The 27,046-nt window shown below is 52.9% G+C and overlaps 5 protein-coding genes and 2 long non-coding RNA genes across 8 annotated transcripts in view; 3 read left to right on the top strand and 4 right to left on the bottom strand.

Annotated features, from left to right (window-relative positions):
• The window catches only part of camta2 (calmodulin binding transcription activator 2), a 22,677-nt gene extending 13,230 nt beyond the window's left edge, over positions 1–9,447 (top strand). Inside the window, exons 10-27 of the mRNA XM_015050174.1 lie at positions 7–213; positions 293–901; positions 972–1,098; positions 1,367–1,501; positions 2,928–3,091; positions 4,969–5,159; positions 5,238–5,316; positions 5,388–5,616; positions 5,692–5,925; positions 6,711–6,886; positions 6,958–7,133; positions 7,210–7,414; positions 7,497–7,568; positions 7,768–7,788; positions 7,932–8,125; positions 8,514–8,591; positions 8,667–9,232; positions 9,293–9,447. Of these exons, the coding sequence (XP_014905660.1) occupies positions 7–213; positions 293–901; positions 972–1,098; positions 1,367–1,501; positions 2,928–3,091; positions 4,969–5,159; positions 5,238–5,316; positions 5,388–5,616; positions 5,692–5,925; positions 6,711–6,886; positions 6,958–7,133; positions 7,210–7,414; positions 7,497–7,568; positions 7,768–7,788; positions 7,932–8,125; positions 8,514–8,591; positions 8,667–8,721 (2,952 nt within the window). The 3' untranslated portion in view covers positions 8,722–9,232; positions 9,293–9,447. The remainder of the gene's footprint in view (positions 1–6; positions 214–292; positions 902–971; positions 1,099–1,366; positions 1,502–2,927; positions 3,092–4,968; positions 5,160–5,237; positions 5,317–5,387; positions 5,617–5,691; positions 5,926–6,710; positions 6,887–6,957; positions 7,134–7,209; positions 7,415–7,496; positions 7,569–7,767; positions 7,789–7,931; positions 8,126–8,513; positions 8,592–8,666; positions 9,233–9,292) is intronic.
• Positions 9,448–9,922: 475 nt separating this feature from the next.
• On the bottom strand, positions 9,923–22,430 carry LOC106958344 (uncharacterized). The gene is made up of 3 exons (XR_001427136.1): positions 21,773–22,430; positions 14,561–14,563; positions 9,923–9,933 (listed from the first exon to the last, which is right to left on the bottom strand). It is a non-coding gene; the product is annotated as an uncharacterized LOC106958344 (long non-coding RNA).
• Positions 11,410–14,425, bottom strand: LOC106958331 (C-type lectin domain family 10 member A-like). Its single transcript, XM_015050183.1, has 8 exons — positions 14,339–14,425; positions 14,149–14,256; positions 13,504–13,593; positions 13,374–13,439; positions 13,212–13,304; positions 12,924–13,084; positions 12,734–12,843; positions 11,410–11,719 (listed from the first exon to the last, which is right to left on the bottom strand). The coding sequence occupies exons 1-8, from the start codon at positions 14,394–14,396 to the stop codon at positions 11,563–11,565; spliced, it is 843 nt and encodes a 280-aa protein (XP_014905669.1). The 5' UTR covers positions 14,397–14,425; the 3' UTR covers positions 11,410–11,562.
• Positions 14,455–27,046, top strand: part of LOC106958342 (uncharacterized) — an 18,599-nt gene continuing 6,007 nt past the window's right edge. The window contains exon 1 of the long non-coding RNA XR_001427133.1: positions 14,455–14,532. This is a non-coding gene — a long non-coding RNA (uncharacterized LOC106958342). The remainder of the gene's footprint in view (positions 14,533–27,046) is intronic.
• Positions 14,604–17,605, bottom strand: LOC106958330 (C-type lectin domain family 10 member A-like). The gene is made up of 9 exons (XM_015050182.1): positions 17,465–17,605; positions 17,292–17,387; positions 17,090–17,197; positions 16,275–16,373; positions 16,071–16,136; positions 15,784–15,876; positions 15,564–15,718; positions 15,004–15,113; positions 14,604–14,890 (listed from the first exon to the last, which is right to left on the bottom strand). The coding sequence occupies exons 2-9, from the start codon at positions 17,344–17,346 to the stop codon at positions 14,734–14,736; spliced, it is 843 nt and encodes a 280-aa protein (XP_014905668.1). The 5' UTR covers positions 17,347–17,387; positions 17,465–17,605; the 3' UTR covers positions 14,604–14,733.
• Positions 18,624–20,190, bottom strand: cyb5d1 (cytochrome b5 domain containing 1). The gene is made up of 4 exons (XM_015050188.1): positions 20,012–20,190; positions 19,463–19,539; positions 19,102–19,320; positions 18,624–18,906 (listed from the first exon to the last, which is right to left on the bottom strand). Exons 1-4 carry the CDS (start codon positions 20,133–20,135, stop codon positions 18,676–18,678), a joined length of 651 nt encoding a protein of 216 aa, XP_014905674.1. The 5' UTR covers positions 20,136–20,190; the 3' UTR covers positions 18,624–18,675.
• Positions 20,923–27,046, top strand: part of plod3 (procollagen-lysine, 2-oxoglutarate 5-dioxygenase 3) — a 12,131-nt gene continuing 6,007 nt past the window's right edge. Inside the window, exons 1-12 of one of the 2 annotated variants that reach the window (XM_015050177.1) lie at positions 20,923–21,092; positions 22,439–22,530; positions 24,148–24,284; positions 24,808–24,971; positions 25,150–25,262; positions 25,337–25,400; positions 25,505–25,602; positions 25,705–25,806; positions 25,899–26,030; positions 26,098–26,219; positions 26,287–26,391; positions 26,463–26,588. In XM_015050177.1, the coding sequence (XP_014905663.1) occupies positions 21,011–21,092; positions 22,439–22,530; positions 24,148–24,284; positions 24,808–24,971; positions 25,150–25,262; positions 25,337–25,400; positions 25,505–25,602; positions 25,705–25,806; positions 25,899–26,030; positions 26,098–26,219; positions 26,287–26,391; positions 26,463–26,588 (1,337 nt within the window). In that variant the 5' untranslated portion in view covers positions 20,923–21,010. The remainder of the gene's footprint in view (positions 21,093–22,438; positions 22,531–24,147; positions 24,285–24,807; positions 24,972–25,149; positions 25,263–25,336; positions 25,401–25,504; positions 25,603–25,704; positions 25,807–25,898; positions 26,031–26,097; positions 26,220–26,286; positions 26,392–26,462; positions 26,589–27,046) is intronic. The other variant, XM_015050179.1, reaches the window with a different exon arrangement.

Below are 27,046 nucleotides of genomic sequence, written 5' to 3'. Positions count from 1 at the left end.
CCCTTCTCTGCCCCCCCTCCCTCGCTCGCCCTCTCCCTGTCTCCCACCTCCTCTGTGGCCCCTCCCCTCCTGCCGCTCTGCCTGGAGCTGGGCGCGCTGGGGGAGTCCGACGGGGTGAAGGAGGAGTCCCGGTCTGAGGAAGAGGAGCTGGATGAGCGGACTGATGATGATGATGAAGGCAGTGCCCCCCCCACCAAGCTGGTCCTGCTTCAGGTGAGTCGGGTCCCGCTGGGACTACTTCCTGAGGCCGTATCCTTCCTCTCACCCCGTCTCTCTGACTCCTCCCATTCAGACAAGCCACGCCCCCTCCAGCCCGTCTCCTAGGCAACACACAGACAGTGGCTCCGCCCCCCTCCTGCTGGCCTCCCAGGATCGGCCAGGTGAACCATCCCAGCCCACCAATCAGACGCCGGCACCGCCTGGAGGGCAGCAGCCATTGGTCCTGCCGTCGTCCAATCAGCTGCCCGGACCTGAAGCTCCGCCCCCTGCTGAGAGTTCCCATCAGCACCTGGAGCTGCTGTCAAGCTCGGCAGCTGTTGCCATGGAGACAGCCTCCCTAGCAACGGTCCAGGTGAAGGAGGAGAGGAGGCGGCGCTACGACTCTGAGGACGCCTGCATGGACAGCCAGGAGGAGGCGGAGCCTGAGGAGCTGGACATCTCCTTCGACAGCCAGTTCCCCGACCTGATCTCTGACCTCATCACCGATGAGCCGGGCCCCGCCGCCGCCCCTCCGGCTCCGCCCAGCGCATCGGGTCCGGCCGTGTTCCCCACCGGCGTCCGCTACGTGGTTCCGCCGCAGCCGTCGCCGTCCTCCTCCTTCCTGCCGTTCCCCCAGCCGCTGCCCGCCGCCGCCCGCCTGGCCGCCATCACAGACTTCTCCCCGGAGTGGTCCTACCCAGAGGTGAGCGTCCTGCACGGGGGGACCGGTCCCAAGGTTCTGGTTCCGGTCCCAGCAGCTGTTCTCTGTGCAGGGCGGAGTGAAGGTTCTGATCACCGGGCCGTGGAGCGAGCCGTCGGGTCGGTACTCCTGCGTGTTCGATCAGAGCGCCGTCCCCGCTTCCCTCATCCAGCCCGGGGTTCTGCGCTGCTACTGCCCAGGTACTGACCGCTAACGGGCCGGTCCGGTTCCACGGGGGGGCGGCCGGGTCCACGGGGGGCGGTTTGGCAGGTCCAGACTGTCTTTTCCTCCAGACCCTTTGGACGTCCTGGATGAGGATCTTTAAATCATCTGGGTTCCGACCGACCCGTCTGTCTCTGGGTTCTGACCGACCCGTCTGTCTCTGGGTTCTGACCGACCCGTCTGTCTCTGGGTTCTGACCGACCCGTCTGTCTCTGGGTTCTGACCCGTCTCTCTCCTGTGTTCCAGCCCACGAGGCTGGCCTGGTGTGTCTGCAGGTTCTGGAGTCCGGTGGGTCGGTGTCGTCGTCGGTTCTGTTCGAGTACAGAGCGAGGAACGCCAGCTCTCTGCCCAGCTCCCAGCTGGACTGGCTCTCATTGGACGGTCAGTACCTGCTCTTCCTCACCCTCCTCTTCCTCCTCGCTCGTGCCAACACCATGCCTGACCTGCAGGAGGCGCTGCTGGTCCAGGAGCAGGTTCTGCTGTGGTTCTGGTTTGGTTCTGATTGTTGGTCCGTGTTTGGTGGAAGCAGCCATGTTTCCTTCAGACCAATAGGCGGTTTGTCATCAGCTGGACTCTCCGTTCCAGCTGCTCACCTGGTTACCATAGTAACCAAGGTGAGCTCAGAAACTTCAGTATCCATAGTAATCTGGTTACTAACTATTTTAACTTGATTAAACAACCTGGCTAACTTTGGGGATGTTGGTCACTATTTTAGATTCAGTGAGCTGATTAACTTCAGTTACCGTGGTAACCGGAGTGACTTCAGTTACCATGGTAACCTGAGTGACTTCAGTAGTCTGAGTATTTTCCAAGCTGGTCGAAGCGGTTCTGGACTAGATGATCCTCTCAGGATCATCTAGTCCAGTAGTCCAGCCTGCCCTGTAGAACTGGACCGGTCCCGGCTTCAGCTGCAGGTATCAGCCGGTCACCATGACGACCACGGGCCCCATCAGCCCGATTCACTGGATGCTGGTCCCAGTCAGTTGATGCTTACGGTTTGATGGCTCTACTGCCCTTCCTCATCTTCTTCATCAGGAGGAAGAGCAGCAGCTTCACCTGGTCTTATCTGGACTCAGAACCAGAACCGCAGCTGACCCAACAGAACCAGCTGTGGTTTTATTTCTGTCCAGGAGGGATCAGAGCAGCTGCTAGCAGGGAGTCCCCTGTGTGTGTGTGTGTGTGTGTGTGTGTGTGTGTGTGTGTGTGTGTGTGTGTGTGTGTGTGCGTGTGTGTGCGTGTGTGTGCGTGTGTGTGTGTGTGTGTGCTCTGCAGGTCACACTGGATCAGTCTATATTTGGCCTCTGCTTTTATTTCCTGAACAGAGAGAGAGAGAGCCAGGCGGTGGGCGATCGAAGTCAGTCAGATAGTTTCCATCTGAGACAGAGTGTGTGTGTGTGAGTGTGTGTGTGTGTTATGTGTGTGTGACCCTCTTTACACTGATCTCTGCTGGTCAGAGCTGCTGACGGCTGCCTGCTGCTGATTGGCTCTGGCTGAGATCCAAGCAGCTGATTGGCTGAGCTTTGATCCACATTCTGATCACCTGTCGGCCTCCTGCTGCTCCTGGTGCATTGTGGGTAGTGTACGAGGAGCTTGGGGCTGTCCTGGTTGTAAGCGTGTTCAGTTTCAGCAGCGCAGCGAAGGAGACGGAGCTGCTGCTGTTGGAGGAGCCTCTGTGGGCGGAGCTTCTGTGGGCGGAGCCTCTGTGGGAGGAGCCTCTGTGGGCGGAGCTTCTGTGGGCGGAGCCTCCGTGGGTGGAGCCTCCGTGGGTGGAGCCTCAGCCTCACACACCTGCTCTCTCCTCCTGCAGACAACCAGTTCAGGATGTCCATCCTGGAGCGGCTGGAGCAGATGGAGCGCCGGATGGCGGAGATGGCGGCTCGGGACGGCCTTCATCATCATCATCATCAGCAGCAGCAGCAGAGTGGGAACCAGCTGGCCACGCCCCCTCCTCTACCTGATGACCAGCAGCAGGTAGGTCCGGTCCAGTTTACTCTGTGGTTCTGGTTCCTGTCCAGACAGCAGGTCCAATCCGACCTGCTGCAGGTTCTTCAGGTTCTGGTTCTGCTGGCTCCTCTGGACTCAGTCCAGTCTGTCAGCTGGTTGCGGTTCTGAGCTGCTGGTTCTGGTTCTGAGGTTCTGACCCGGCTGCTGGTTCTGGTTCTGCAGCTCTGGCCCGGCTGCTGGTTCTGAGGCTCAGGCCCGGTTCTGGCCCGGCGGTGGCTCCGCCCCCTCTGGCTGATGTCATGGGATTTTGTCAGATGGAGTCCAGGAGTTAAAATAGCCGCGGTGAGACGGAGAGGACTTGGACCTGGACCAAAACAACTACTGCTGGTCCTCAGAGGGTTTCCTCTGAAGGTTCTGACCCAGACCGGACCCGGTCGGCAGAACTCTGACTCTGAGCAGAACCGGGCCAGAGGAAACTGTTCCTAGAAAGCAGCAATAATCCTTTTAAAGCAGCTAAATCTGGAACCAGCTCAGTGCCAACGTCAGTCCTCAGGCCGCGGGTCAGAACCTTCAGAACCGCCCACAGGGTTTCCCCCAGAAAACCCACTCAGCCCGGTGGTCGGGGTGCCGAGGCGGTCCACCGGCGGTCCACCATGACTTTGTATTAAAAGATGTTAAGTAGACAGAAAATGTAAAAATATTACTGGGTTTTTATATGTTATGGGAAAACATCATCAGTGAAACGCTGCTTAAACCCACAACTGGTTTTAAAAACAACAAATCAAAAATAAATTGAATTTCAATTATTTAATCCAAATTAAGTCAGCGGCTCCATCAGGGCCCCGGAGCTTCAGGGGCCATAAATGCTGATATTTTAACAAAGTTACATGAATGTAACATTTATTTATTGAGATGATCAATGATGATAAATTTGATTTAATGGTTTCAGCATAAATAAAAATATAGTTTAACATTTAAATTTAAGATTTTAAGGATCTGGCAAGTTTAGTTTGTAAAACTTCAAAGAACAATATTCATAGTTAGATTGGTTTGTTACCAAACCTGTTACAATCTGATGCTGTGAGTTTAATCTTTAAGTTTGAGCTGTTTGTTCACAAATACAAATCATCCTCACCGCTCCTCTGAAAGCGACTGCAAGTTATTCCTGTGGTTCACGTAGAGCTGTGCAACCAGAGCAACATGGTGGGTTTAAACTCCTACCCTGAATTTTTCTAAAAACAAGCAAAGCTTAGCCTGGCGGGGGGCCTAGTAAAGCATGGCGGGGCACCAGGCTTATAATACACTGGGGAAACCCTGACCCAGGTACCGAACCGTCACCTGGTCCTGAAATGAACCAGATCATCATAAATCATCAGCTCAAAGAGGCTCCAGCCAGAGACCGGTTCTGGGAATCAGAAACCAGTCCAGTATAGGTCCAATATGGCTGACTGGTTCCAATATGGCTGCCATCCTGGACTCCAACTATCCAGTATGGTTGTTACAGGGGTTGCTGCATTGCTGGACGCTCCCCCTACCCTGAGGCCGACAGCTGCAGGCGGGTGGAGGCAGCTGGGTGGAGGTGCGGCCTGGTGGCAGCTGGGTGGAGGTGCGGCCTGGTGGCAGCTGGGTGGAGGTGCGGCCTGGTGGCAGCTGGGTGGAGGTGCGGCCTGGTGGCAGCTGGGTGGAGGTGCGGCCTGGTGGCAGGCCGTGTTGTTCGCTCTCTGGCTCAGCAGCTCCGAGTCACGCCGGGTGACTCGGAGCTGCTGGGGGCGGGGCAAGCAGGTCAGATGACCTGGAACGACGGCGGTCGCCATTTTATCGGCCTGATGCCAGGAAGTTCCTCCATCGGCGTCTGACGGGACGGGTCAGTCGGCTGCCCAGTGACTGGTCTCTGTTCCTCCCAGTGTTCCCAGTGGTTTGAGAGGAGGATCGTTGGTGTGTGTGAGCGGATGATGAGAGGAGCGTGCTGGGGAGGAAGAGGAGGAGGAAGAGGAGAGAGCCTTCGTCACTCGGCCGGTCACCGTGGGATGACGCTGCTGCACCTGGCTGCTGCCCAGGGCTACACCCACCTGATCCACACCCTGATCCACTGGAGGTAAGGCAGCCGGGCCGTCCTGGCTCCGCCCACACGATAACGTCATGTCCTGTCTCAGGATGATGTCACTTCCTGCAGGGCGATGAGCAGCGACAGTCTGGACCTGGAACAGGAAGTGGACCCCCTGAACATCGACCACTTCTCCTGCACGCCGCTGGTAAGCCCCCGCCTGACTGCCGGTCGCCGTGGCGGTGTTGCCGTGGTGACCGGGCGCCCTGTGCGTTCCAGATGTGGGCGTGCGCCCTGGGCCACCAGAGGGCAGCAGAGCTGCTGTACAGCTGGAACGGCCTGGCGCTGGGCATCCCCGACTCGCTGGGCCGCCTGCCGCTCGCCGTGGCGCGCTCCCGTGGCCACACCCGCCTCGCCGCCGCACTGGAGGAGCTGCACACACAGCGCTCTCAGGCGGCCACCAGGGACGGGCCGCCGCCGTCCCCTCTGTCCACCAGCCTGGACACAGGTAGCCCCGCCTCCTGCTGTCACCTGACCTCATCCAGCTCTCTGATTGGCTGTAAGCATCTCCTGTCTCCTCCAGGTCTCAGCTCCTCCAGCAGTCTCCCCTCACCCAGCGACCCGTCCTCGCCGTCCCCCAGCTCCGCCTACTCCAGTGGCCCCGCCCCCATGGACACCTCCCCCTCGTCTCCATCATCGCTCTCCTCTTCCTCGCTGTCCATCTCTCCTTCTTCCCCGTCCTTCATTCAGTCCACCGTTCCCTTGGCGTCCATGTGGAGGGAGGAGCCTAACCCGACTGTCAGCACAGGTAACCCTGGTAACGCTGCTTCTTCACCGATTCCCAGTCAGAGCAGTGTGACGATGACTGACCTAATCTGGATCAATCTGGTTCAGTTTGGTCCTGTTCACTGAAACATGAAAGGAAACGGAGACCAACAGAGGGCTAGGCTAGCCTGGGAGGCTAACAGGGTGCTAGCCTGGGAGGCTAACAGGGTGCTAGCCTGGGAGGCTAACAGGGTGCTAGCTTGTGAGGCTAACTGAGCGCTAGCTTGTGAAGCTAACAGAGGCCTAGGCTAGCCTGGGAGGCTAACAGGGTGCTAGCCTGGGAGGCTAACAGGGTGCTAGCCTGGGAGGCTAACAGAGTGCTAGCCTGTGAGGCTAACAGAGTGCTAGCCTGTGAGGCTAACTGAGCGCTAGCTTGTGAGGCTAACTGAGCGCTAGCTTGTGAGGCTAACTGAGCGCTAGCTTGTGAGGCTAACAGAGGCCTAGGCTATCCTGGGAGGCTAACAGGAGGCTAACAGAGGCTAACAGGGTTCTAGCTTTGAGGCTAACAGAGGCTAACCCCAGCCTGACGTTCTGAGTGCAGACAGCAAACTGCGGTCTTCTGTCCGTCTGTCCTCACCGTGACCTTTGCTCCTTGGCTGATGACCCAACAGGACGCTGGTCCTCCATGTTGTTCTCAGTCTAACAGGTTTATTTTTCCTGCAGGTTATTATGGGATGTCTTTACTGGGTTTATACATAGATGATTGAATCTAAAATGTCAAAAGGGAAGTTTTTAGGTGCCAGCTCCTAAAGGTGAAAGCTCTGACCTCTGTCCCAGGTTTAACCGCCAGCGGCTCCAGAGACCTGATGGACTACAAGAACGCCCCGCCCACAGACACGCCCCCTCAGAGCGCGGGGCGGCGGGCGCTGCTGGAGGAGCAGCTGCTGAGCTACGGCGAGAACGCCGAGAATGAAGGAGAGGAGGAGGAGTACCTGGAGGACGAGGTGCTGCAGGTAGGCCAGAGCTCCAGGTGCAGGTCGTCATGGCGACCGGGCTGACCTAACAGAGCCGCTCTGCCCGGCAGGTGGACATGGCGACGCTGGCGGAGCAGATCATCGAGGCGACGCCGGAGCGAATCAAACAGGAGGATTTCCCCCGGGGGGCGGAGTCTCCGCTCAGAGAGAGGCGGGACAACCCGGCCATCCAGGACACCTGGTTGGCCACCTACCTGGAGACGGTGGACAGCCAGTCCCCGCCCAGGTGAGCCTGATGGAGCTGGACCCGAACCGGAACCAGAACCAGAACCAGAACCAACAGCTCTGTGTTTCTGCTGCAGGCGGGTCTGCCCCCCCTCGCCGCTCAGCGCTCTGGCTCTCCAGAGGCTCCGCCCCCCGTCGTCCGCGGCGTGGGCGGAGTTCCTGAACGCCTCGGCCAATGGGAAGATGGAGAGAGACTTCGCTCTGCTGACGCTGACGGACGGCGAGCAGAGGGAGCTGTACGAGGCCGCCCGCATCATCCAGAACGCCTTCCGCCGATACAAGGTAACCATGGCAACGGCCTGAGCAGGACTCGCTGCCCCCTGCTGGCCTGATGGACGCATTACGACTCTGTGTGTGTGTGCAGGGTCGAAGGTTAAAGGAGCAGCAGGACATGGCGGCCGCCGTCATCCAGAGGTGCTACAGGAAGTACAAACAGGTGTGTGCAGCTGATGGGTGTGCTTTCAATAAACTTTATTTAAAAAGAGACAGTGTGCAAAAAAATCCTAAATGTTCAGCATTTCTGTGTGTGTGTGTGTGTGTGTGTGTGTGTGTGTGTGTGTGTGTGTGTGTGTGTGTGTGTGTGCGCGTCTCCTCCACTAACGTCACTAACCTGCTGTCTCTCTCTCTCTGGTTAGCTAACATGGATAGCTCTGAAGGTAACCAGCTGACAGTAGCTGTAGTGGTGTGTAGGCAGTGTGTGTGTGTGTGTGTGTGTGCGTGCAGCTGGCCGGGTCTCAGATGTTTGTTCATCAGAACCAGGTTCAGACCTTACCTGACCCTGTGACTCCGCCCCCTGCAGTACGCGCTCTACAAGAAGATGACCCAGGCGGCCATCTTGATCCAGTCCAAGTTCCGGTCGTACTACGAGCAGAAGCGGTTCCAGCAGAGCCGGCGGGCCGCCGTGCTGATCCAGCAGTACTACCGCAGCTACAAGGAGTACGAGAGGCTGAAGCAGGCGCCACGAGGGGGCGCCGCACTCAACCCCAAGAGCAAGTAAGGCGGCACCGTCCCAGGGCGGCATCCTGGGAGGGGGGCGTCTGGGAAGGGGGGCGTCTGGGCTAGGCGGTGCAGAGAGGGGAGAGACCAGCTGGGACCTAACAACCTGGTAACAAGCCTGACCCGAAGACGAGTCGGTCTGACCCGGAGTCGATGGTTTAACTAGTAGAGACTCGTATGTCGTTTGACAAACCAGTTAATGACACGAGTCCATGACTGACCAAGTTCCAAGTTGTTCAGACTTGAATCATATCGTTTTTACTTAAACTATTTTTACAAGTTAAACATCATGGACTTGGTCTCAGTAGAGTCCGAGTCCAAGTCTCACCCCGAGTCCTGCTGAGGTTTAGACTCGTTGTGTCTGAGCAGTTCCTGGTTTGTCCAGCAGGGGGTCGTTCCTGACGAAGAAGCAGGACCAGGCGGCCCGGAAGATCATGAGGTTCCTGCGGCGCTGCAGACACAGGTCAGGCAGAGGAAGTGACATCATGACCCGTCCTCATGATGTCACTTCCTGTAACGGCTGCTGCTGTTTCTGCAGGATCAAAGAGCTGAAGCAGAGCAGGGAGCTGGAGCGGAGAGGACTGACCACGTAGAGGGACGGAGAGACGGAGGACAGGAGGACAGAGGGACGCAGGAGCAGAGAGGACTGACCACGTAGAGGGACAGGAGGAGGACAGAGACACAGAGACGTGCTGTCCTGTCCCTCAGGACTCGGTCTCCCACTGCTCTGTCTGGTTCTAGTCCGAGTCTTTGTGGACCGGTGTGTGCGTTGGAGCGGCGCCTGACAGACACAGCGTGGGGCACAGCCGGCCCATCAGCTCTGCTAGCTCTCCTCTGATTGGTCGCTCTGAAGTATTGACCTTTGACCTTTCAGACAAGTCACAGCTTCTTCTATTTAAACCCATAATAGAGAGTAGAGACGCTTCTATTTATTACAGCATGAACTGTGTGTGTGTGTGTGTGTGTGTGTGTGTGTGTGTGTTTTGCACTGACTGAAGTCTTACCCCCCCTTTTACCTCCCAGCTGCTTTTGTAAATCCAGCTGTCAAGCAGAGACTGAAGGAAGCAGCGTCAGAACCAGGACCAGACCCTGGACCAGGTTCTGGTTCTGGTCCAGGTTCTGGTCCAGGTTCTGGTTCTGGTCCAGGTTCTGGTTCTGGACCAGGTTCTGGTCCAGGTTCTGGTTCTGCTCAGTCCGGCCTGCAGCCTCCAGTCTCTGTCCTTCAGCCATTGCAGTGAATCTTTGCACGACTTCCTGTTTCCTGTTTGTTCTGAAAACGAGACGTGAAGTTCTGACAATAAATCAGCTGATTGCTCCTCAAGTCTCATTGGTTCCTGCTCTGACAGAACCTCTGACCCGTCTGAGGTTCTGTCCTCCATCTTGGGGTTTCTGGTCTGTTTTTCTTCCATATTTTGGTTCTTTGATCCGAACTCGTCTGCAAGGCTGGAGAACAGAACCTGAAACTGGGCTCAGTCGAGTCCAGGACTCGGATCCGGACCTGGCAGAGGGACAGGAGTCCAAGAACAAGTCAGAACCACCAAGTGAGTAAAAGTTTGGGTAACACTTTATTTGAAGGGGGTTGAATAAGACTGACATGACACTGTCATAAACATGACATAACACCTGTCATGAACATGAATAAGCCTTCATGAATATTTATGACTGTTGTCATAAAGCGTCATTCGATAAATTATGACACTTTTAATACAAAGTTGACATTATTCAAAATGTCTTTGTTATGACAACTTGTCATTAACCAATAAACCATTACTGTTTAAACTTTACATTTAATAACATAAAGTTACCTGATTTTTAAAGTGCAATCAGTAAAACTTTTATAACAAATTTATATCAGTAATTATTTCTTGGTTAATGTCAAGTTGTCATAAAGACATTTTGAATAATGTCAACTTTGTATTAAAAGTGTCATAATTTACCGAATGACACTTTATGACAACAGCCATAAATATTCATGAAGGCTTATTCATGTTCATGACAGGTGTTATGACATGTTTATGACAGTGTCATGACAGTCTTATTCACCCCCCTTCAGATAAAGTGTTACCAAAGTTTGTTTGTTCCATCAGAAACCAGGAAATAAACCGTAATGGATCCATAAAGGGTTAAAGTCGTTTTTCTTCTCCTGGTTTCTGGTCCCATCGACTCATTTCCTGCTGGATTCCAGCCGACTGACTCACATGAGGGGAAATCAGTTCAGCTGGAGTGGGTTGTGTTTCACATCGTCTTTACAGTTCAGTTTTTACAGTTCAGTTTAAACAGTTCAGTTTTACAGTGCTTGGTTAGCCGTTTAGCTGAAGCTGTTCCTCCATGCAGAAGCTAACTTCTTCTCTATGTTGATGGTATTTTAGTTCCATCAAACACAAACTCTGCTCTGAAGTTAAGCTAGCAGATTAGCAACGGTCCGTTTCCAGTCACTGATACACTGGGAAACAGGAGCGGCGACCTCTGGGAAGGTCATGAAGGGGGATCGTACCGACGCCTTCTGGCCTGGGACCGGGGGGTGAAGCAGGAAGACGGTAGAAAGACGGACAGGAAGTAGAAATATTCTCTGTCCTTGGTTCTGCTGGGTTTTCCTTTCCCATCCAGATATGAGCTCAGCCCTCAGAAAGAGGCAGGAGAACCATCAACCCCCCACAGACACCCTGACCCCCTGCTGGTTCAGGTACTGAATCAGTTCCTCCATGATTGAATCACCTAAAGGTTCTAGTTCTCCTGTCAGAGAACTTGATCTACAGTTTTATCTCCAGCAGCTTTCAGGATGAAGGTCCAGAGGACTACAGCTCCCATCATGCACCTGGTTTCATAAGCTGTACATGCGTGTTGCTGCTGCTCACATAATGCAGCGGTGACCCAATAATAATTTTGCTTAATCTCCTACTTCACCACGCAGACACTCAGTCTGCGCCAGTGAAGGTTCACTCACCTCAGGATGCTAAACTCTCAGGATGACCGAGCTTCTGATTATTTCAGCTAGTAGTGTAATTACTCAGCCATCTGGGGGCGCTCTACAGAGGACTGAGGCTTCATCAGCAGAAGGTTCTGATGGAAATAAACCAGATTATGATGTCACAGGAACCGTGACATCATAATAAACCAGATTATGATGTCAGAGGAACCGTGACATCATAATAAACCAGATTATGTCACAGGAAACGTTTTTCACTCACCGTAGGACACACCCTCATCCCAACACACACCACAGAGAGAACATGATAAATGGCCCATTCCAAGGCCAGTAAGAAGAGACGATGTGACAGGAGCCTGGATTAAAACGTCTTTATTTGACACATGAACAGGAACCAACTGGAAAGAGGGAGAAGCTGGTCAAACTGGGACGTAAGTGTCCCGCTGATGAAGGACAAAGGAGCATTCAGGACCAGCTCACTCTGCTCGGCCAGCAGGGGGCAGCAGGCTCAGCTGCGCTGGCTGTGTCTCTGGCAGATGTAGCGCAGCCTGGTGGAGCAGTGCAGGTCGTTCAGCCGCCCGTCGTTGTGAATGTGAGCGCAGTCCTCATCTCCAGGCCCCAGGCCGTGACCGGTCCAACTGTCGGGCTGGCCGGGTTTCCATCGCCTGGATGAGACAGGAGACACGGTACCAGATCTACGTTCGGCTGGTCAAGATCCGGTAGTTAACGGTGATCCTCCGTAACCATCAGACCTTCTGAAGGTCCATCCAGCTGGACCCTCCTGACCTTTCAGCATTTAGTCTGAAGCCACTTCCTGTTGCACCGACCAACACCTTAAAGAACCTGTTAAACTGGATCTTTAGCCTCGTTGGTACCAGCAGCCATTTTGGCTCTAAATACGGTAGTTTGTGGAGCTGCTACTTTTCACAATGATCAAATGTGGGTCATGTTAGCGGCTTGGCCTCCGGATGAAACGCAGACGTGGTTCTTCTGCTGTTAGTTTTCACATTGATCTTTTTTTGCAGACGGATTATAATTAGTGAATAAATCCAGGTGGGTGATTTTTCTAACTTTGGCGTTTTGCGTCTCGCTCTCTGGGAGCTGACGGAACCTTGGACCGGTTCTGGTACCGGAGGGAATGTTTAAGATGGTGGGGCCTTATGTTCAGTCTAGGTTCATAACAGGCAGGGGCAGAACTTTCTGAGGGCGAACGCGGCGCCCCCTCCTGGCCCAGGTTAGTACAGCTCTCCCTTATTCAGTGTTAAAACTGACGGTCCAGTTTCACAGAAATATGAAAAACACTGATACATATTTATACCACATTAAACTTTATTTTTGTTTGTGATTCAGATGATCGCCTGCTATAATATGTAACATAATAAAAGTCCATAATAGATTTACTGTATTTTAAGTGCATGAATGAGGGAGAGCTGTATGGCCATACTAACCTGGGCCAGCAGGGGGCGCCGATGTGTTCGTAGAAACCTCAGAAAGTAAGTAGTTGTTCCTCTGCCTCCCGCCACGACCAGTCAGTTGCCTGAATACATCCTGTTGGATTTATTAGGGCAGCTACTATCCTGCACATTGTTTTGGCGCCCCCTGCAGTGCAGCGCCCCCTGCATACCCTCTCTCTGCGCCAGTGAGTGGAGGTCCAGGTGATGCTGGACTCCAGGTTGTACCTGCGGTTCATGACGTACGGCGTCTGGTTGACCCACTCCCACCTCCCGGACTTCTCGTCCGTCAGACCGACCCAGTAGAACGACCCGGCAGAGAGACGGGTCACAAAGTCCTGGACCAACCAGAGACGCATTCAGAAACGGCTCCACACTTTGTCCTCAGGAGGTCCAAACTGTGGACAGGTTGTCTCACCCATTCTTCATCACTCATCAGGATGACCAGGTGAGACTCGTGTCCGTTACACCAGTCTCTGGCCTCGTGCCACGAGAGAGCCGACCTGCTGAACAGGTAACAGCTGGACCCGAAGGTCTCCCAGCCCAGAGGACAGCAGCCGTCAGAGACGGAGACAGAACCTGGACAGTGAGCAGATGAGGACATTCCAGAGGACGCTATGAGGACAGACGCCATCAGAGTGTACTGGTTTCCCAGTGGGACTGAAGGACAGACTGGGACTGTCCCAGTCTGTCCAGTTGGACTGACCGTTGTTCATGAAGCGCTCCAGGGAACATTTCAGCTTGGCCACCGTCCTGCCGATGGTGTCCAGGGTGGACAGCTGCTTCAGACCTTCAGACACTGGGGACGGGGTCAGAGGTCAGGGGTCAGCAGGTGTTTCCAGGTGTTTGGATCTGAGTCTGGGGTTACCTGAGGTCAGCTGCTCCTTGTTGCTCTCCACAGAGAACTTGAGCCTCTGAGCGTCTTTAGCTGCGTCTGCGATGGACAGCAGAGTCAGGAGGACAGAGACGGGTCAAGATTACCTGGACAGGTGTGTTACCTTTAGCGAGCCGCTGGACCGACATCAGCCACTCCGTCTGATTGGACAACGCTTTCTCCACGGACCAGAGCCGACTCAGCGTGCTGGTGTCTGCAGACAGTCATGAGGAACCTCAGAACCATGGAGGAGGCGGAGCTACAAGGAGGAGGCGGAGCTACAAGGAGGAGGCGGGGCTACAAGGAGGAGGCGGAGCTACAAGGAGGAGGCGGAGCTACAAGACCTGCAGCTGCTTCTACCCGCCAGGTGTTCCTCCGCCCTCATTGGCTCTACCTGCCAGGAGTCAACACCTGACTGATGGTTGCTAAGTTCTCAGAGAGATCAGGTTATCTGACCATCTGTCCGTCCCTCTCTAGTTGTAGCCTAGCCTTCTCTGCTGCTAGCTTCTCGTTAGCCTTACTGAAACCTTCCGGACCTTCAGGTCCGACCGTATGAGGACAGGTGTGGAGGACAGTCTCTGCCTCCTCACCTGTTCTGGACTCTGGTCCAATAAAAGTGTCTGAGGTCAAAGCTGCTGAGCTTTAGAAGCTAAAAGTTGGACCATAAACCAGATGATGATTCCTCCAGAAGCAGAGGACGTTCTGCCTCACCGTCTCCTGGACGCACTGGGAGGACCAGACGTCCACCAGGACATGAGGACGTACTCACTGGTGATTCCAACCGCCATGATGAAAATCAGGACGAAGGCGGCGCCCAGACCGGGGTACAGCCAGCGCCTGACCCTGGAGACCGCCGAGAAGGAGACGGGCCGCGGCTCTGATGGACAGAGGGACAGGTTAGGTAGCTGTGGACCCGGTCTGGACCCGGTTCCGGCCCGGTCCAGACTCTGCAGCAGTACCTTTGTTCCAGAACGAGCTGCTGTCGTCCTCAACGTCGTCGTGGTACTCGGTCGTCATGGTGTCTGTCCTCGTTTTCGTCTCTGTCCAACGCTGAGCTGCAGGTCAATGGCCACAGAGGCCCCAGAGCGCACTTTGGACTGGAAAACACCGCTGTGTGTGTGTTTGTGTGTGTGTGTGTTTGTGTGTGTGTGTGGTGAAACATCAGAGGCTGCTGGGAAAACTGACTAAACACAAACATAGAAGAAGGAGGAGACTGAGAGGAGCTGAAGTTTCCAGATGTTCCTTTAATGCCACATCATCATCATCATCATCATCATCAGGTGTCTGAGTCTCTAACGGGTCCGCTCTGCCTTCAGGGCGGCGGGTTGTGGGCGGAGCCTGTGTCCAGGTGTCTTCAGGCGTTTATGCTGGGTCTCTGGCAGATGAAGCGAAGGCCGGTGCTGCAGTGGACGTCGTTAAGGCGCCCGCTTCTATGGAGATGAGCGCAGTCTTCATCTCCAGGACCCATACCGTGACCGGTCCAGGCGTCGGGCTGGCCGGGAACCCACCGCCTGGAGACACACAGAGACACACAGAGACACACAGCTCGGTCAGACAGAGACGGTGGCTGGAGGACAGACGTCCAGGTGTCCAGGCGTCCAGGCGTCCAGGTGTCCAGGCCTACCTGCGCTCTATGGTATAAGGGGTCTGGTTCACCCACTCCCACCTCCCAGTCCTCCCATCAGTCAAGCCGACCCAGTACAAGAGAGGAACCGACTTCTTGGTCACAAAGTCCTGCACAGAGCAGAGAGCAGACATGATGGACGCCAACAAGATGGCGGACACACAGGAGACGAGATGCATAGAGACACGTCTACCCCGAGGTTCAGAGGGGACAGGTTGGACCCCAGGTTGGACCCCAGGTTGGACCCCAGGTTGGACCCCTGGCTCCTGGCAGGGATAACTGGTGGACATCAGGTGCTGTGAACATGTGATAACGACTTCTGGCCTGTGGGCTCCAGGGCCCCAGGGGTCTGGAAGGGCCCCAGGGGTCTGGAAGGGCCCCAGGGGTCTGGAAGGTTCCCGGCTCGTCATGAAACCGGACCGGGACGTTTGACACGCTATAAACCTCGGCTACTGGCTTCATCCATGCTGAGCTACAACATGGCGCTTCGGCTGAGCAGAGCTAGCTAGCATGCTAGCATGCTGCCTCCACTGAGCTCATCCTCCACTAAGTTTTCTCACCCACTCCTGGTCGCTGTGCAGGATCACCAGGTGAGCCCTCTTCCTCTCACACCAGCTCCGGGACTGGTTCCAGTTCAGCTGCTGCTGGCTGAAGAAGTAGCAGTCCGATCCGAACCGGGTCCAGTCCGGGGGACAGCACGGTCCCGTTGATGAGCCTGGGACACAGAGAGACATGAGGACAGAGACGGGACAGAGGACAGATCTCTCTGAGGGGCCGTACCGTTGCTGACGATCTGCTCCAGGGAGCATTTCAGCCCGTCCACGGTCCGGCTGAGAGAGTCCAGAACCGCCAGCTGCTGCAGGGCTGCAGACACTGGACACACACAGAGGTTCTGGTCGGGTTCTATTGCGGTTCTCTTGGGTTCTATTGGGTTATGGTGAGGTTTTGGTCAGGTTCTGGTGAGGTTTTGGTCAGGTACTAGTGAGGGTCTGGTCAGGTTCTGGTCGGGTTCTGGTGAGGTTCTGTTCGGGCTCAGGTTGGGTTCTGATCGGGTTCTGGACACTGACCTGAGGCCAGCCGGTCCTTGTTCTCCTGAATGGACCACTGCAGGTGGTGAAGGTCTTTAATGGACTCTGGAAGACAAAACATTCAGAATCTCAGTCGGCTTAACGGAACCAGAACCAGAACCAGACATTCAACCACTTCCTGATCTGTTATAGGATTGTGTTTTTATTGTGAAAGGCCAGCAGTGATGGCGGAGCTTCCTGTACCGTAACTCTGTTGCAGCGATGCATTCAGGGACTCCATCCTGTCGGCCAGGATGGACATGTCCTCCTCTGCAGTCCACAGCCGGCTGGACGTCTTAGTGTCTGGACACACACACACACACACACACATACACACACACACACACACACAGACACACACACTGTTTCTCTATCTTTCATGTACTTTTTTCTATGGTTTACTCCTGACCTTTGACCCTAGACCTTAACTCAATTCACACCTTTACTGTGTTGCAGTTGTACCTGGAACTGGGAAATTCTCACTTCCCAGTGGAAAAATCTGATTTCCCACTGGGAAACTGGGAGCAGCTCCGACTTTGTTACGATTTGTAAGGCCGACTTTGCATTTCAATATGGCCGCTCCTCATATCGGCAGCAGGAAGCTGTGGAGGAACCATGTTGTTTTCACAGGAAGTACGTGTCTGACATCAGTGCTGTGCGCAGCGCAGGCTGCTGCTTCAGGTGAACAACGTTCACCTGTCTGTTCCTGTGAACAACGCTTACTCAGCCGTCGCCATGTTGAAGATCCAACCGGGTCCTGCTGTGGAAAATGTCCTCACATTGTTGGTTGTTGGTCAAGAGGAAGTCCTCACAACGACAGCAAGACAAACACGCAGCAAGACAAACCGGACTGTAACAGAACCAACAAGTTCTGATCCGGCAGGAAGCCACACCGTCCAACGGCTGAACACCAGGAAGGACCGTTGGGTCTGGTTCCTCCTGGTCCAACGTGTGTGTGTGTGTGTGTGTGTGTGTGTGTGTGTGTGTGTGTGTGTGTGTGTGTGTGTGTGGGTACCTACTGGTGACTCCCAGAACCAGGATGAGGACGAACACCACGGCAACCATCAGAGCAGGAAACAACCAGCGCCTGAACCTGAAGAGGCCGGAGACAGAGCCAGGAGGACTCTCTGGGACGAGGACGGGGACAGACAGGAGGACAGGCAGGTCATTGGAGGCAGGAAGAGCAGAAACCATCCTCCACCCTCTCTGACCCCCTCTGACCTTTGACCCATAGGGTGCAGGTGTCCATGTCCTTGTCCCTGAAGCTGTTGAACATGGTGGAGACGCTCTTCTGTCTGCTGTCTTCAGTTTTTAGAGCTGCATTGGCAGAACAAGCAGAGCATTAGAGCAGGAGGACAGGAGGACAGGACCGGCGCCTCCTGCTGGTGTCTCACCTGTTGAACACCTGGAGATGAGCGAGAAGAAGCGTGTCTACGGTCCGTCTCTGGAGGAATCCAACCGGCCGAGTCCAGAACCTCCTGCGGCTTCTCCTCCTCCCGGCAGGAACCGTCTGCTCAGCACTTTGTGGTTTTGTAACGTCTCTGTTTTTCTCCCTCTTTCTTCCTTTCTCTCTCTCGCCCGCTGTGCGGTCAGAGTTTCTCCTTCCACAGAATCTCTGTTTCTCGTTTTCAGCAGAACAGATTGCAGAGGAAGGAAGCTTCTGCAGGCATTGCTTCCCTAAACCCGCCGGAGGTTCTGCAGAGACACGCCCTGACCTCTGACCTCTGGCTCAGCTTCCTGATCTGGAGAAGCCAGGCCTGGAGACAGAGGGGGCCATGAGGGGCCCGGACCCCCAGCATGTTTTAATCCCTCAGATCAGCTTTATGTTCACTTCATGTTTTCACACAGATACCAGGTGAAGTTCTGCTGCCAATGTGAATTTATTTAACTTTACTAATTATTTATGTTTTTTACAGCTGTTGATTTACATGTCTAAAGGTTTTGGGTTTTACTTTGTAGTGATTTCAGGTTTTACACATCTGGTTACATTTTTAAAAAGATATTAAACTTGTTTAATATCAGTGTTTGTCTGCTGATGTTGCCTCCACAGAAATTGTCACATTTTATCTCCACTCTGTCTCAAAATGCTGATTAAAGCATTTTGTTAGTTCGTTGTTCCTGCACTGCAAAAACACAAAATCTTACCAAGTGTTGAGTTTAGTTTCTAGTGTGAATATCTGAGCACATTTGAAATACGACAAAACTAACTTCCAAGTAAGTCTTCAGTAGATGTAATTGATTTTAAGTCAGTTATTCTTTAATTATTTCACTTATAACTTGGAAAACTCTTATCAGTGAAAAAATGGAGGTTATTTATAAGTTAGTTTTGTTTTATTCTAAGTGTACTGAGATATTTGCAAAAGCTTTTCATTTTGTGTTTTTGCAGTGCATTAGGCTAACATTAACGCCGTGATGTTAGCTAATCATAGATGATGCTAACGGTAGCAGGATGCTAACGGTAGCAGGAAGCTGCACGGTGTGAGGCGTGATGCAGCATCTGGTGTGAACACGCTGGTCTGGGGCCAGATTAAAATCTGCCTGGAGGCATTCAGGTTCAGATCACAGGACCTGTCAGCAGGTTTAATGTGATGTCACAGCGATGACGTCACCCCTCGGTGAGGTCGTCGTTGAAGTAGAGCAGGATGGCGGGGACGAAGAGGTCGCGGTCCATCCTGAGCTGCTCCAGCTCCAGGTCGTCGTCCATGACGCCGTTGTCGCTCAGCGTCTTCTGCATGTCCAGGACGACTCCGTGGTACTTCCAGGTGTAGCTGTTGGCGTGGGCGTTGTGGTGCAGGTAGCGCTGCAGGATCTCCTCCAGGGTCTCCTCCGAGCACACCTGAGGAGGGCAGGCCGCCTGAGCTTCACTTCGTTACCCAGAATGCACTGTGAGCTTCACTACGTTACCCAGAATGCACTGTGAGCTTCACTACGTTACCCAGAATGCACTGTGAGCTTCACTACGTTACCCAGAATGCACTGTGAGCTTCACAGGACAGACTCCATTACCCATAGTGCACCAGGCCTCTCTCACCTCCAGCAGCTGCTCCTGTGACGTCAGCGTGTTGACGACGCGGATCCAGCGCGTCTTGGCTGACAGCAGCCCCACCTCGTAGCGGCGGTCCTTCCACCAGGGCTGGCCCAGGTCCGTGTTCCAGTCGGAGCGCGGCCCGCTGGGCGGCGTGTGCACGAAGCGCCCCCTGGGGGTGTAGTACCGCTCGCAGCACGTCACAGGGTCCACAAACCTCAGGATCTGGAAAAACCAGGAACAGCTCAGCTCCCAGCAGGGTCAAAGGTCACTGCTGAAATACATCCATGATGGAAGCTAAACCAGCGACTTCAGCTGGTTTCACTGAAGGTATCAGAGTAAAGGGGCTGGACAGATTAAAACTCACATCTCTGGTCTTTGGGTCGAACCAGCTGCTGATGTCCTTCCCAGCACACTCCATGATGGGCAGCAGCAGCACGTCACCTGCAGAGAGGAACACCGCCAAGGTCAGCCGAGGTCAACCAAGGTCAGCCGAGGTCATCCAAGGTCATCCAAGGTAACCAAGGTCCGTGGGTCAGATGGTCGACAAAACTAAATATATCAACATCATACCTCCTCATAATTACAATATATTCCATCTGTAGAAAATCTGTATTTTCTCTTCTTTCTTATGCACTTCTTGTTACTGTGCACTATTTTATTTTTATATTTGTATCATGTTCGAATAAAATTTCATTTCATTTCAAATTTCATTTCATTTCATTTCATTTCATTTCATTTCATTTCATCTGTTGACATGTCAACAACAAATTTAAGTTATGGATTCCTTTAAGAAGAATAAATATATCCATACACCACAGGAGCAGAAATATAAATAAAACAGAATTATTAATTCAACTACATGGAGAGAGGTTTCAACCAGAACCCCCATCCAACACCTGCAGCCGGAACTCACCTGAGTGCTGCTTCATCAGCGGGGTCAGGTCGCACACTTTGCCCAGGAAGGACACCCACAGGTCGCCCGACGTGAAGTGAGAGGCCACCTCCGCGGGGGTGAAGTACCGGGGCCGTTTCTTCATCTGCACCGGCTCAAACCGGACCAAACACGGATAAACTGGGATAAAATGCGGGGTTCGGGCTCAGTTACACTGTCAGGAAGAAGTTTTCGCTTTCTACAGGTTTGTCGGTAGTTGCGTTGCCATGACAACAGGAGGTGCGGAGGTTAATACTCGGTTTGTTTACCTTCCTGGCTGCAAACCGAGGGGGCTGATGGGAGTTGTAGTGAAACATCGGAACCCACCAAAATTAAAGAATATGTCATTGATCCCAAAGGGAAATTAAATGTTGTTGCAATTCGTATTAATTCAAAATTCTTAGTTTTTGTACATAATGATGCCTGTTTCCCCTCTCACTTCTTTGTTTTATTTATAAAATCTATTAAAAGTTCATTAATTTCAAGAGGTATTTCTGATAAACTGATTTCTGGTTTTTCATTAACTGTAAGCCAGAATCATCTCAAACAGAAATATACACTATGAATAATAATCGATCGATGTTGCTCTATGTACCGGTGTTTTACGGTCTCATTTTAATCCCCTCTCTCCGTGTCTCTCTTTCCGTGGAATGTCACACACGTGGCACAGATTCAGATCTTTTTCACGAAGTTTCTCCAGTTGGACAAATCTGAACAAAACGCCTCTCTCCCACCGATTCCATCTGTCGGCCGCTGATTGGCGCAGCTCCATGTCACTCAACCATTCTGGGCTGCTGATTGGCTGAATCCTGAGATCTGCTTTCCACTGCGGTCTGTGTTGATGTTGGGACATCTCGTTGCTGAGGCATCGCGATATTTGGACCATAGGCAGCTGAAGGAGTCTGAGAGAAGAAGCGGATAAACTAACGGTTCTGTTCTGCCGAACCGAGCGGGTTCTAACCGGGTCACAAAGCGGAAAACATGGCGTCCTATCGGCTCCTTTGGCTCACTGCTGTCTGCTTCCTCAGCTCCGCGTGGGCCGAACAGCGGAAGCTCTCGCCAGGTAAGGCCGCCCCACAGGCTCCTCGAGTCGGCCAGCAGGAGAACGGTGAGCCGCTGGAGCTCCGGAGCCGCAGTCTGGATGGAAAAGATAAACTCCGGGTGAAACTGTCAAAAATGAGAATATTATTAATAAATCAGACCTAAACTGTTAAATCAGCAGGAAAGTGAGGGGGAAACACGTTAAGTAAAGGATTTATTCAAAACTGAATAAAAATGGAGACATTTTATGATCAGGATGTAGAACCTGGAAAGTTCTGGTTTTAGGATGAATGACGGTTCTTCAGAACCATTCTGGACCTTTTCAGAACCGTCCTGGTTCACATGCAGCCAGTTAACACTGCTGGTCTATTTAGTATTTCATTTAAATTTATTACATTAATTTTCATTTGCTTCTGGGTGTTTAAAACTTCATCACTAAAACTGTTATAAAGATCTTTAACAGTTCAGTTAAATATTGCATTGATGATTGATAAAATGGATTATTGGTGCAGACTGTTACCATGGCAACCCATAAACGTGGACGATTCAGAGATGAAATGTTTCTTCTTCTGTGGTTTTCAATCGGAGAGTCTCTTCTTCTGAAGTGAATCATGTTTTGGTTTTTTAACAGATTATTATTATTATTATTATTATTATTATTATTATCATCCAGGTGAATGAACCCAGGAGTAGAAATAGAACTGCATGAGTTATTGATGCCCAGCTGCTGAGCAGGGGTCCATCTGGTTCTGGTTCTGGTTCTACTGGTTCCCATCCGACCTGGAGGACAGTAGAGGAGCTGATTCTGGGTCCGATCAGCCTTCCTCCTCCTCCTCCTCCTCCTCCTCCTCTTCCTCTGCAGGTTTCTGGTTTCAGACATTCAGAGCAGAGGAACCGGAGCTGCAGGACAACCAGCAGGTTTTATTCACCTTCCTCTTCCTCCTCTTCCTCCCTGGAGGCTCCGCTGACACCTGCAGGAGGAAGTTGAGCCGTTCCTGAAGTTCAGAAGTATTCATACCCCCTGAGTTTCCTGAGTCTGAACCTGAATCCTCAGATGTGTCGCCTCCTAACACACTGTCCCTACTGGAGACATGGTGGTGGTTGGACTGATCAATAACTATCAATACTGACCGATATGAAACGCTGATATAAGTTCCTCCTCTTTGATTGTCCAGCCAGATGTTCAGGTCAGAGGTCATGTGACAAATGTGAAAAGTCTGAGCAGAAGGTCAGGGATCAGCTCCAGGTGTGGGCGGGGCCTCCAGCAGCCAATGAGAATAGAGGATCAGCTCCAGCAGCCAATCAGAGTGGAGGATCAGCTCTAGATCTGCAGCATCCAGACTGACTCTTTGTTTGTCTCTGGTGTAGAAAATCTGCTGGTCATTACCGCGGCAACGGAGGAGACGGACGGCTTCAGGCGCTTCGTGAAGACGGCGGCGCAGTTCAACTACAGCCTGAAGGTGAGACCAGAACCAGAACTCTGGGTCTGGGCCGGCTAACCCCCGCTGACCTCTGACCTAACACCAGTTTGTGTGCCTAACACTAAGCACATAAAGTCCCTCCACTGGCTCCCTGTAGCTCAGAGGATAGACTTTAAAATACTGTTGTTAGTTTATAAATCACTGAACGGTTTAGCACCACAATACATTAAAGATCTGTTATTGCTGTACCAACCGTCTAGACCCCTCAGATCTTCTGTTTCTGGTTCTGCTCTGCATCCAGAACCAGAACCAAACCAGGAGAAGCAGCATTCAGTTTCTATGCACCACAGATTTGGAACAAACTGCCAGAAAACTGTAAAACAGCTGAAACACTGAGAGCCTTTAAATCTCAACTTAAAACCCACCTGGTTAGAGTTGATTTGAAACGTAATCAATTATGAATTTAACATCTTAATGTGTTTTGATTGTTGCTTCTATGTTGCATGGCTCTGTGTTCTTGTGTTTTTATGACGTACTGCATTTTCCGCACTATAAGGCGCATAGAATAGACGCTACAGTAGAGGCTGGAGTTACGTTATGCATCCACTAGATGGAGCTGCACTAAAGGGAATATCAACAAAACAGTCCGACTCCGGTCAGCAAGACGAGCCTTCTGACCGGGGCTGGGCGATGGTCACCCTCCTCCGTTTGCACACAGCTTGTTGGTGGAGAACGTGGTGCTAAATGACCGTCAGGTTCCTGGTCAGTCAAACTTTATTAACAAACCAGCGTTCTGACAACTATCCCAGCATGCACCGCGCGCTTCTTCTTCTACGGGCGAAAATAAAGTCGGTGTCTGCTTACTGTAGTTGCTAGACCTGCTGTGGCTCAATATTGGTCCATATATAAGGACCGGATTATAAGGCTTTTGAGGAAATTGAAGGTTTTTAGGTGAGACTTATAGTGCGGAAAATACGGTCACGAAGGAATCAGGATTTGCGTCGATTTATTTCTGTTTAAAACAAAAACATGTTCAGCAGCAGCTCCTGGCTGCAGTTTCCTCACACAGACCTTAACCAACCAAAGGACAAAAAAATAATAAAATAACCATGTTGGCTCAGTAAACTGGATCACTGTCACCAACGTGGGAATTAAATACCCAGAACAGTTTTGTGCTAAACATCAAAAAGGTAAACAACTGTTTACAACTTATGAGTTGAGCAGCATACTTCTTTACATTTTGAATATTTTAATGTTTAAACAGAAGACGGCTCTGTGGGATTACCTCTACCCACAGCAGCTCGGGCAGCGGGAACACAGGATGTGACACAGAAACAGGAAGCAAGAAAATAAAAGCTTCTCCACCAAAATAAAATAGAATTCAAAAACCAAGAAAAAACAAATATACATAGATAATGAGGATGGGTTTGGGGCCACATTGGGATCCAAACATAAAAACAGTATAAAACAGAAATAACCAACTGCAGTGCAAAGGCGACAAACATGTAAATTCAACAAAAAGGTGTTTTCAGAAGGTTCATCAGAAAAAATAAAAGAAGTAAAATTAACTACATAAAGTTCTTTGAAATGCCTTGCTGCTGAAATGTGCCACACAAATCAGATTTGGTTGGTTGATTGACCTCTGACCTCTGGCAGGTGCTGGGTCTGGGGGAGGAGTGGAAGGGCGGAGACGTGGCCCGGACGGTGGGCGGAGGTCAAAAGGTCAGGTGGCTGAAGGAGGAGCTGCTGAAGCACTCGGAGGACCAGCAGCTGGTCGTCATGTTCGTGGACAGGTAGCCTTCATCGTGCTCTTCCTCTCCCTCTCTGTGCAGGGGGCGGAGCTCCGCCTGAAGCTCTGATCAGGTCAGATTATCATAAAGAGCAGAAATGTCTTTTATTTCCTGACTCATCCTGAGGCTTGGCCCCGCCCACTGCAGCCACAGCAGCCAATCAGAGAGCAGAGCATCATTTCCTGTTGAGGTTTCTGGGATCAGTTTGACATCATCATGTTTGTTATTTATTGATAACAGGGGGCGGGGCTTAATGCTCTGATCATTCTCACTGTGGGACATGGCAGTGGCAGCATCATGCTGCGGGCATCAGAAGAGCTGAGACTGGGGTTGCCATGGCAACCAGCCTCAGCCTGTAGCCAGAGGCATTATGGGATGGCAGCGACTCGTTAAATACAAAAATATTTAATATTTATTGAGAGACAAATAATTATATTTAATTAGTTTAATTATAACCCTAATATATGGATGGAGTCGGTTCTGTCTAACCGGACCTCCTAACCGGGCCTCTGCTCCGTCTCTGCAGCTACGATGTCATCCTGGCGGCCGGTCCAGATGAGCTTCTGACCCGGTTCTCCTCTCTGGGTCACCGGGTCGTTTTCTCTGCTGAGGGGTTCTGCTGGCCCGACCAGCGCCTGGCCTCCAAGTACCCCCAGGTGCATTCTGGGAAGCGCTACCTGAACTCTGGAGGTGAGGTTCTTCTGTCCTGTGGTTCTGGTCCCGGTCCACTGACCTGCGGTTCTGTGGTTCTGTGGTTCTGGTCCCGGTCCACTGACCTGCGGTTCTGTGGTTCTGGTCCCGGTCCACTGACCTGCGGTTCTGTGGTTCTGGTTCTGGTCCCGGTCCACTGACCTGCGGTTCTGTCCAGGTTTCATCGGGTTCTCCTCGGACCTGGCCGCCATCGTCCAGCAGTGGAAGTTCAGGGACAACGACGACGACCAGCTGTTCTACACCCGGATCTACCTGGACCAGAAGCAGAGGGTAACCGGGTCAGAACCGGGTCGGGAGGCGGGAGCGGCCGGACAGAACCCGACTGATGTTGTGCTGTGTTTCAGACCCGGTTCAACATGACTCTGGACCACCGATCCAGGATCTTCCAGAACCTCAATGGAGCCATCGGTGAGTCTCTGGACCGGTTCTGGGCCCGTCCAGACTGGACCTCAGTGGTTCTGGTGGAGAGTCATCGGGCCTGGAACCTGGTTCTGACCCGGTTCTCTCTCCAGACGAGGTTGTCCTGAAGTTTGAGAGGTCAAAGGTCAGAGTGAGGAACGTGGCCTACGACACGCTTCCTGTGGTCATCCACGGCAACGGACCCACCAAGGTAACGGCCAATCAGAGGCCTCCGCTCGCCCCATGTGACAGCAACAGGAAGTGCAGCTGGTGTACGTTCAGTTGCCATAGCAACACCTGTCTCCGTCCTCAGCTGCAGCTCAACTACCTGGGAAACTACGTCCCAACGGCCTGGACCTACGAACATGGCTGTGGAGGCTGCGACGACGACCTGCTGTTGCTAGGCGACCGCCAGGTAAGGGGCGGGGGGAGGGGCTATGGGGGGATGAGAGCCAGTCTGACCGGTATGTCTCCCCCCCACCTCTACGTCTACCCCCCTCCCTCCAGGAGGAAGACCTCCCTCTGGTCTTCCTCTCCGTCTTCATCGAACATCCGACTCCCTTCATGGACGAGTTCCTGGAGCGTCTGGCCACCATGAACTACCCTAAAACTCGGATCCGCCTCTTCATCCACAACAACGTACGACCCACTGGACCCGGCTCCGGACCCGGTTCTGGTTCTGGTTCTGACCCGTCCTGTCCTGCAGGTGGTGTACCATGAACAACACATCCAGCGGTTCTGGGAGCGCCACAGGGTTCTGTTCCCGGACGCGGTGCTGGTCGGACCCGAGGAGAACCTGCCAGAGGAGAAGGCCAGAACCATGGCGATGTGAGTCCAAAACCGAGTCCGGACCGGTTCTGATTCTGGGCGGCTCTAACCCCCCCTGTGTGTGCAGCGAGGCGTGCCAGAAGAACCCGGGCTGTGGTTACTTCTTCAGCATCGACTCGGACGTGGCGCTGACCAACCCGGACACGCTCCGGATCCTCATAGAGGAGAACAAGTAGGTTCTGGTCCGGCCCGGTTCTGTCTGGGTCCGGGCCGCTCTAACCGGGCCTCCGTGTTCTGCTCCAGGTCCGTCATCGCCCCCATGCTGTCCAAACACGGCAAACTGTGGAGTAACTTCTGGGGCGCTCTGAGTCCGGACGGGTTCTACTCGCGCTCCGAGGATTACATCGAGATCGTCCAGGGCAAGAGGGTGTAAGTCCTGCTGCTGTCGCCACGGTAACGGACCGGACCTCACCGCTGGGAGGTTCTGGTCAGCAGGTCTGGATCATACGGTCAGGTTCTGATGGTCCTGTCAGAACCAGAGTGGGCGGGGCTTCTGCAGCTGATGATACTGGACAGGAAGTGATGTCAGGTCTAACCTGTGTTTGGACCGGTTCTGTTCTGTCTCTGACCCGGTCTCTGTTCGGACCGGTTCTGTTCGGACCAGTTCTGCTCTCTCTGACCCAGTCTCTGTGTTCGGACCGGTTCTGCTCTGTCTGACCCGGTCTCTGTTTGGACCGGTTCTGTTCGGACCGATTCTGCTCTGTCTGACCCGGTCTCTGTGTTCGGACCGGTTCTGTTCGGACCGGTTCTGCTCTCTCTGACCCGGTCTCTGTGTTCGGACCGGTTCTGCTCTCTCTGACCTGGTCTCTGTTTGGACCGGTTCTGTT

This window comes from Poecilia latipinna, unplaced genomic scaffold (genome assembly GCF_001443285.1).
Source record: "Poecilia latipinna isolate Pla-1442-1.1 unplaced genomic scaffold, P_latipinna-1.0 Scaffold979, whole genome shotgun sequence".
Taxonomy (NCBI): domain Eukaryota; kingdom Metazoa; phylum Chordata; class Actinopteri; order Cyprinodontiformes; family Poeciliidae; genus Poecilia; species Poecilia latipinna.
This window is presented reverse-complemented; position numbering and strand designations above follow the sequence as displayed.

Bases quoted from the DNA above. Each gene is read 5' to 3' on its own strand.
- LOC106958331 (XM_015050183.1), bottom strand. From the start codon at position 14,396: ATGACGACCGAGTACCACGACGACGTTGAGGACGACAGCAGCTCGTTC. The intron at 12,844-12,923 runs GTGAGACAACCT...TGGTTGGTCCAG, and splicing joins TGATGAGTGATGAAGAATGG to GACTTTGTGACCCGTCTCTC. The intron at 11,720-12,733 runs GTACAACCTGGA...TGTCTCATCCAG, and splicing joins CCGTACGTCATGAACCGCAG to GCGATGGAAACCCGGCCAGC.
- LOC106958330 (XM_015050182.1), bottom strand. From the start codon at position 17,346: ATGTTCAACAGCTTCAGGGACAAGGACATGGACACCTGCACCCTATGG. The intron at 16,374-17,089 runs GTAGGTACCCAC...GTGTGTGTCCAG, and splicing joins CCTGGTTCTGGGAGTCACCA to ACACTAAGACGTCCAGCCGG. The intron at 14,891-15,003 runs GTAGGCCTGGAC...GTGTGTCTCCAG, and splicing joins CCTTATACCATAGAGCGCAG to GCGGTGGGTTCCCGGCCAGC.
- cyb5d1 (XM_015050188.1), bottom strand. From the start codon at position 20,135: ATGAAGAAACGGCCCCGGTACTTCACCCCCGCGGAGGTGGCCTCTCAC. The intron at 19,540-20,011 runs GTGAGTTCCGGC...TCCTCTCTGCAG, and splicing joins GCTGATGAAGCAGCACTCAG to GTGACGTGCTGCTGCTGCCC. The intron at 19,321-19,462 runs GTGAGTTTTAAT...TGGTTTTTCCAG, and splicing joins TCGACCCAAAGACCAGAGAT to ATCCTGAGGTTTGTGGACCC.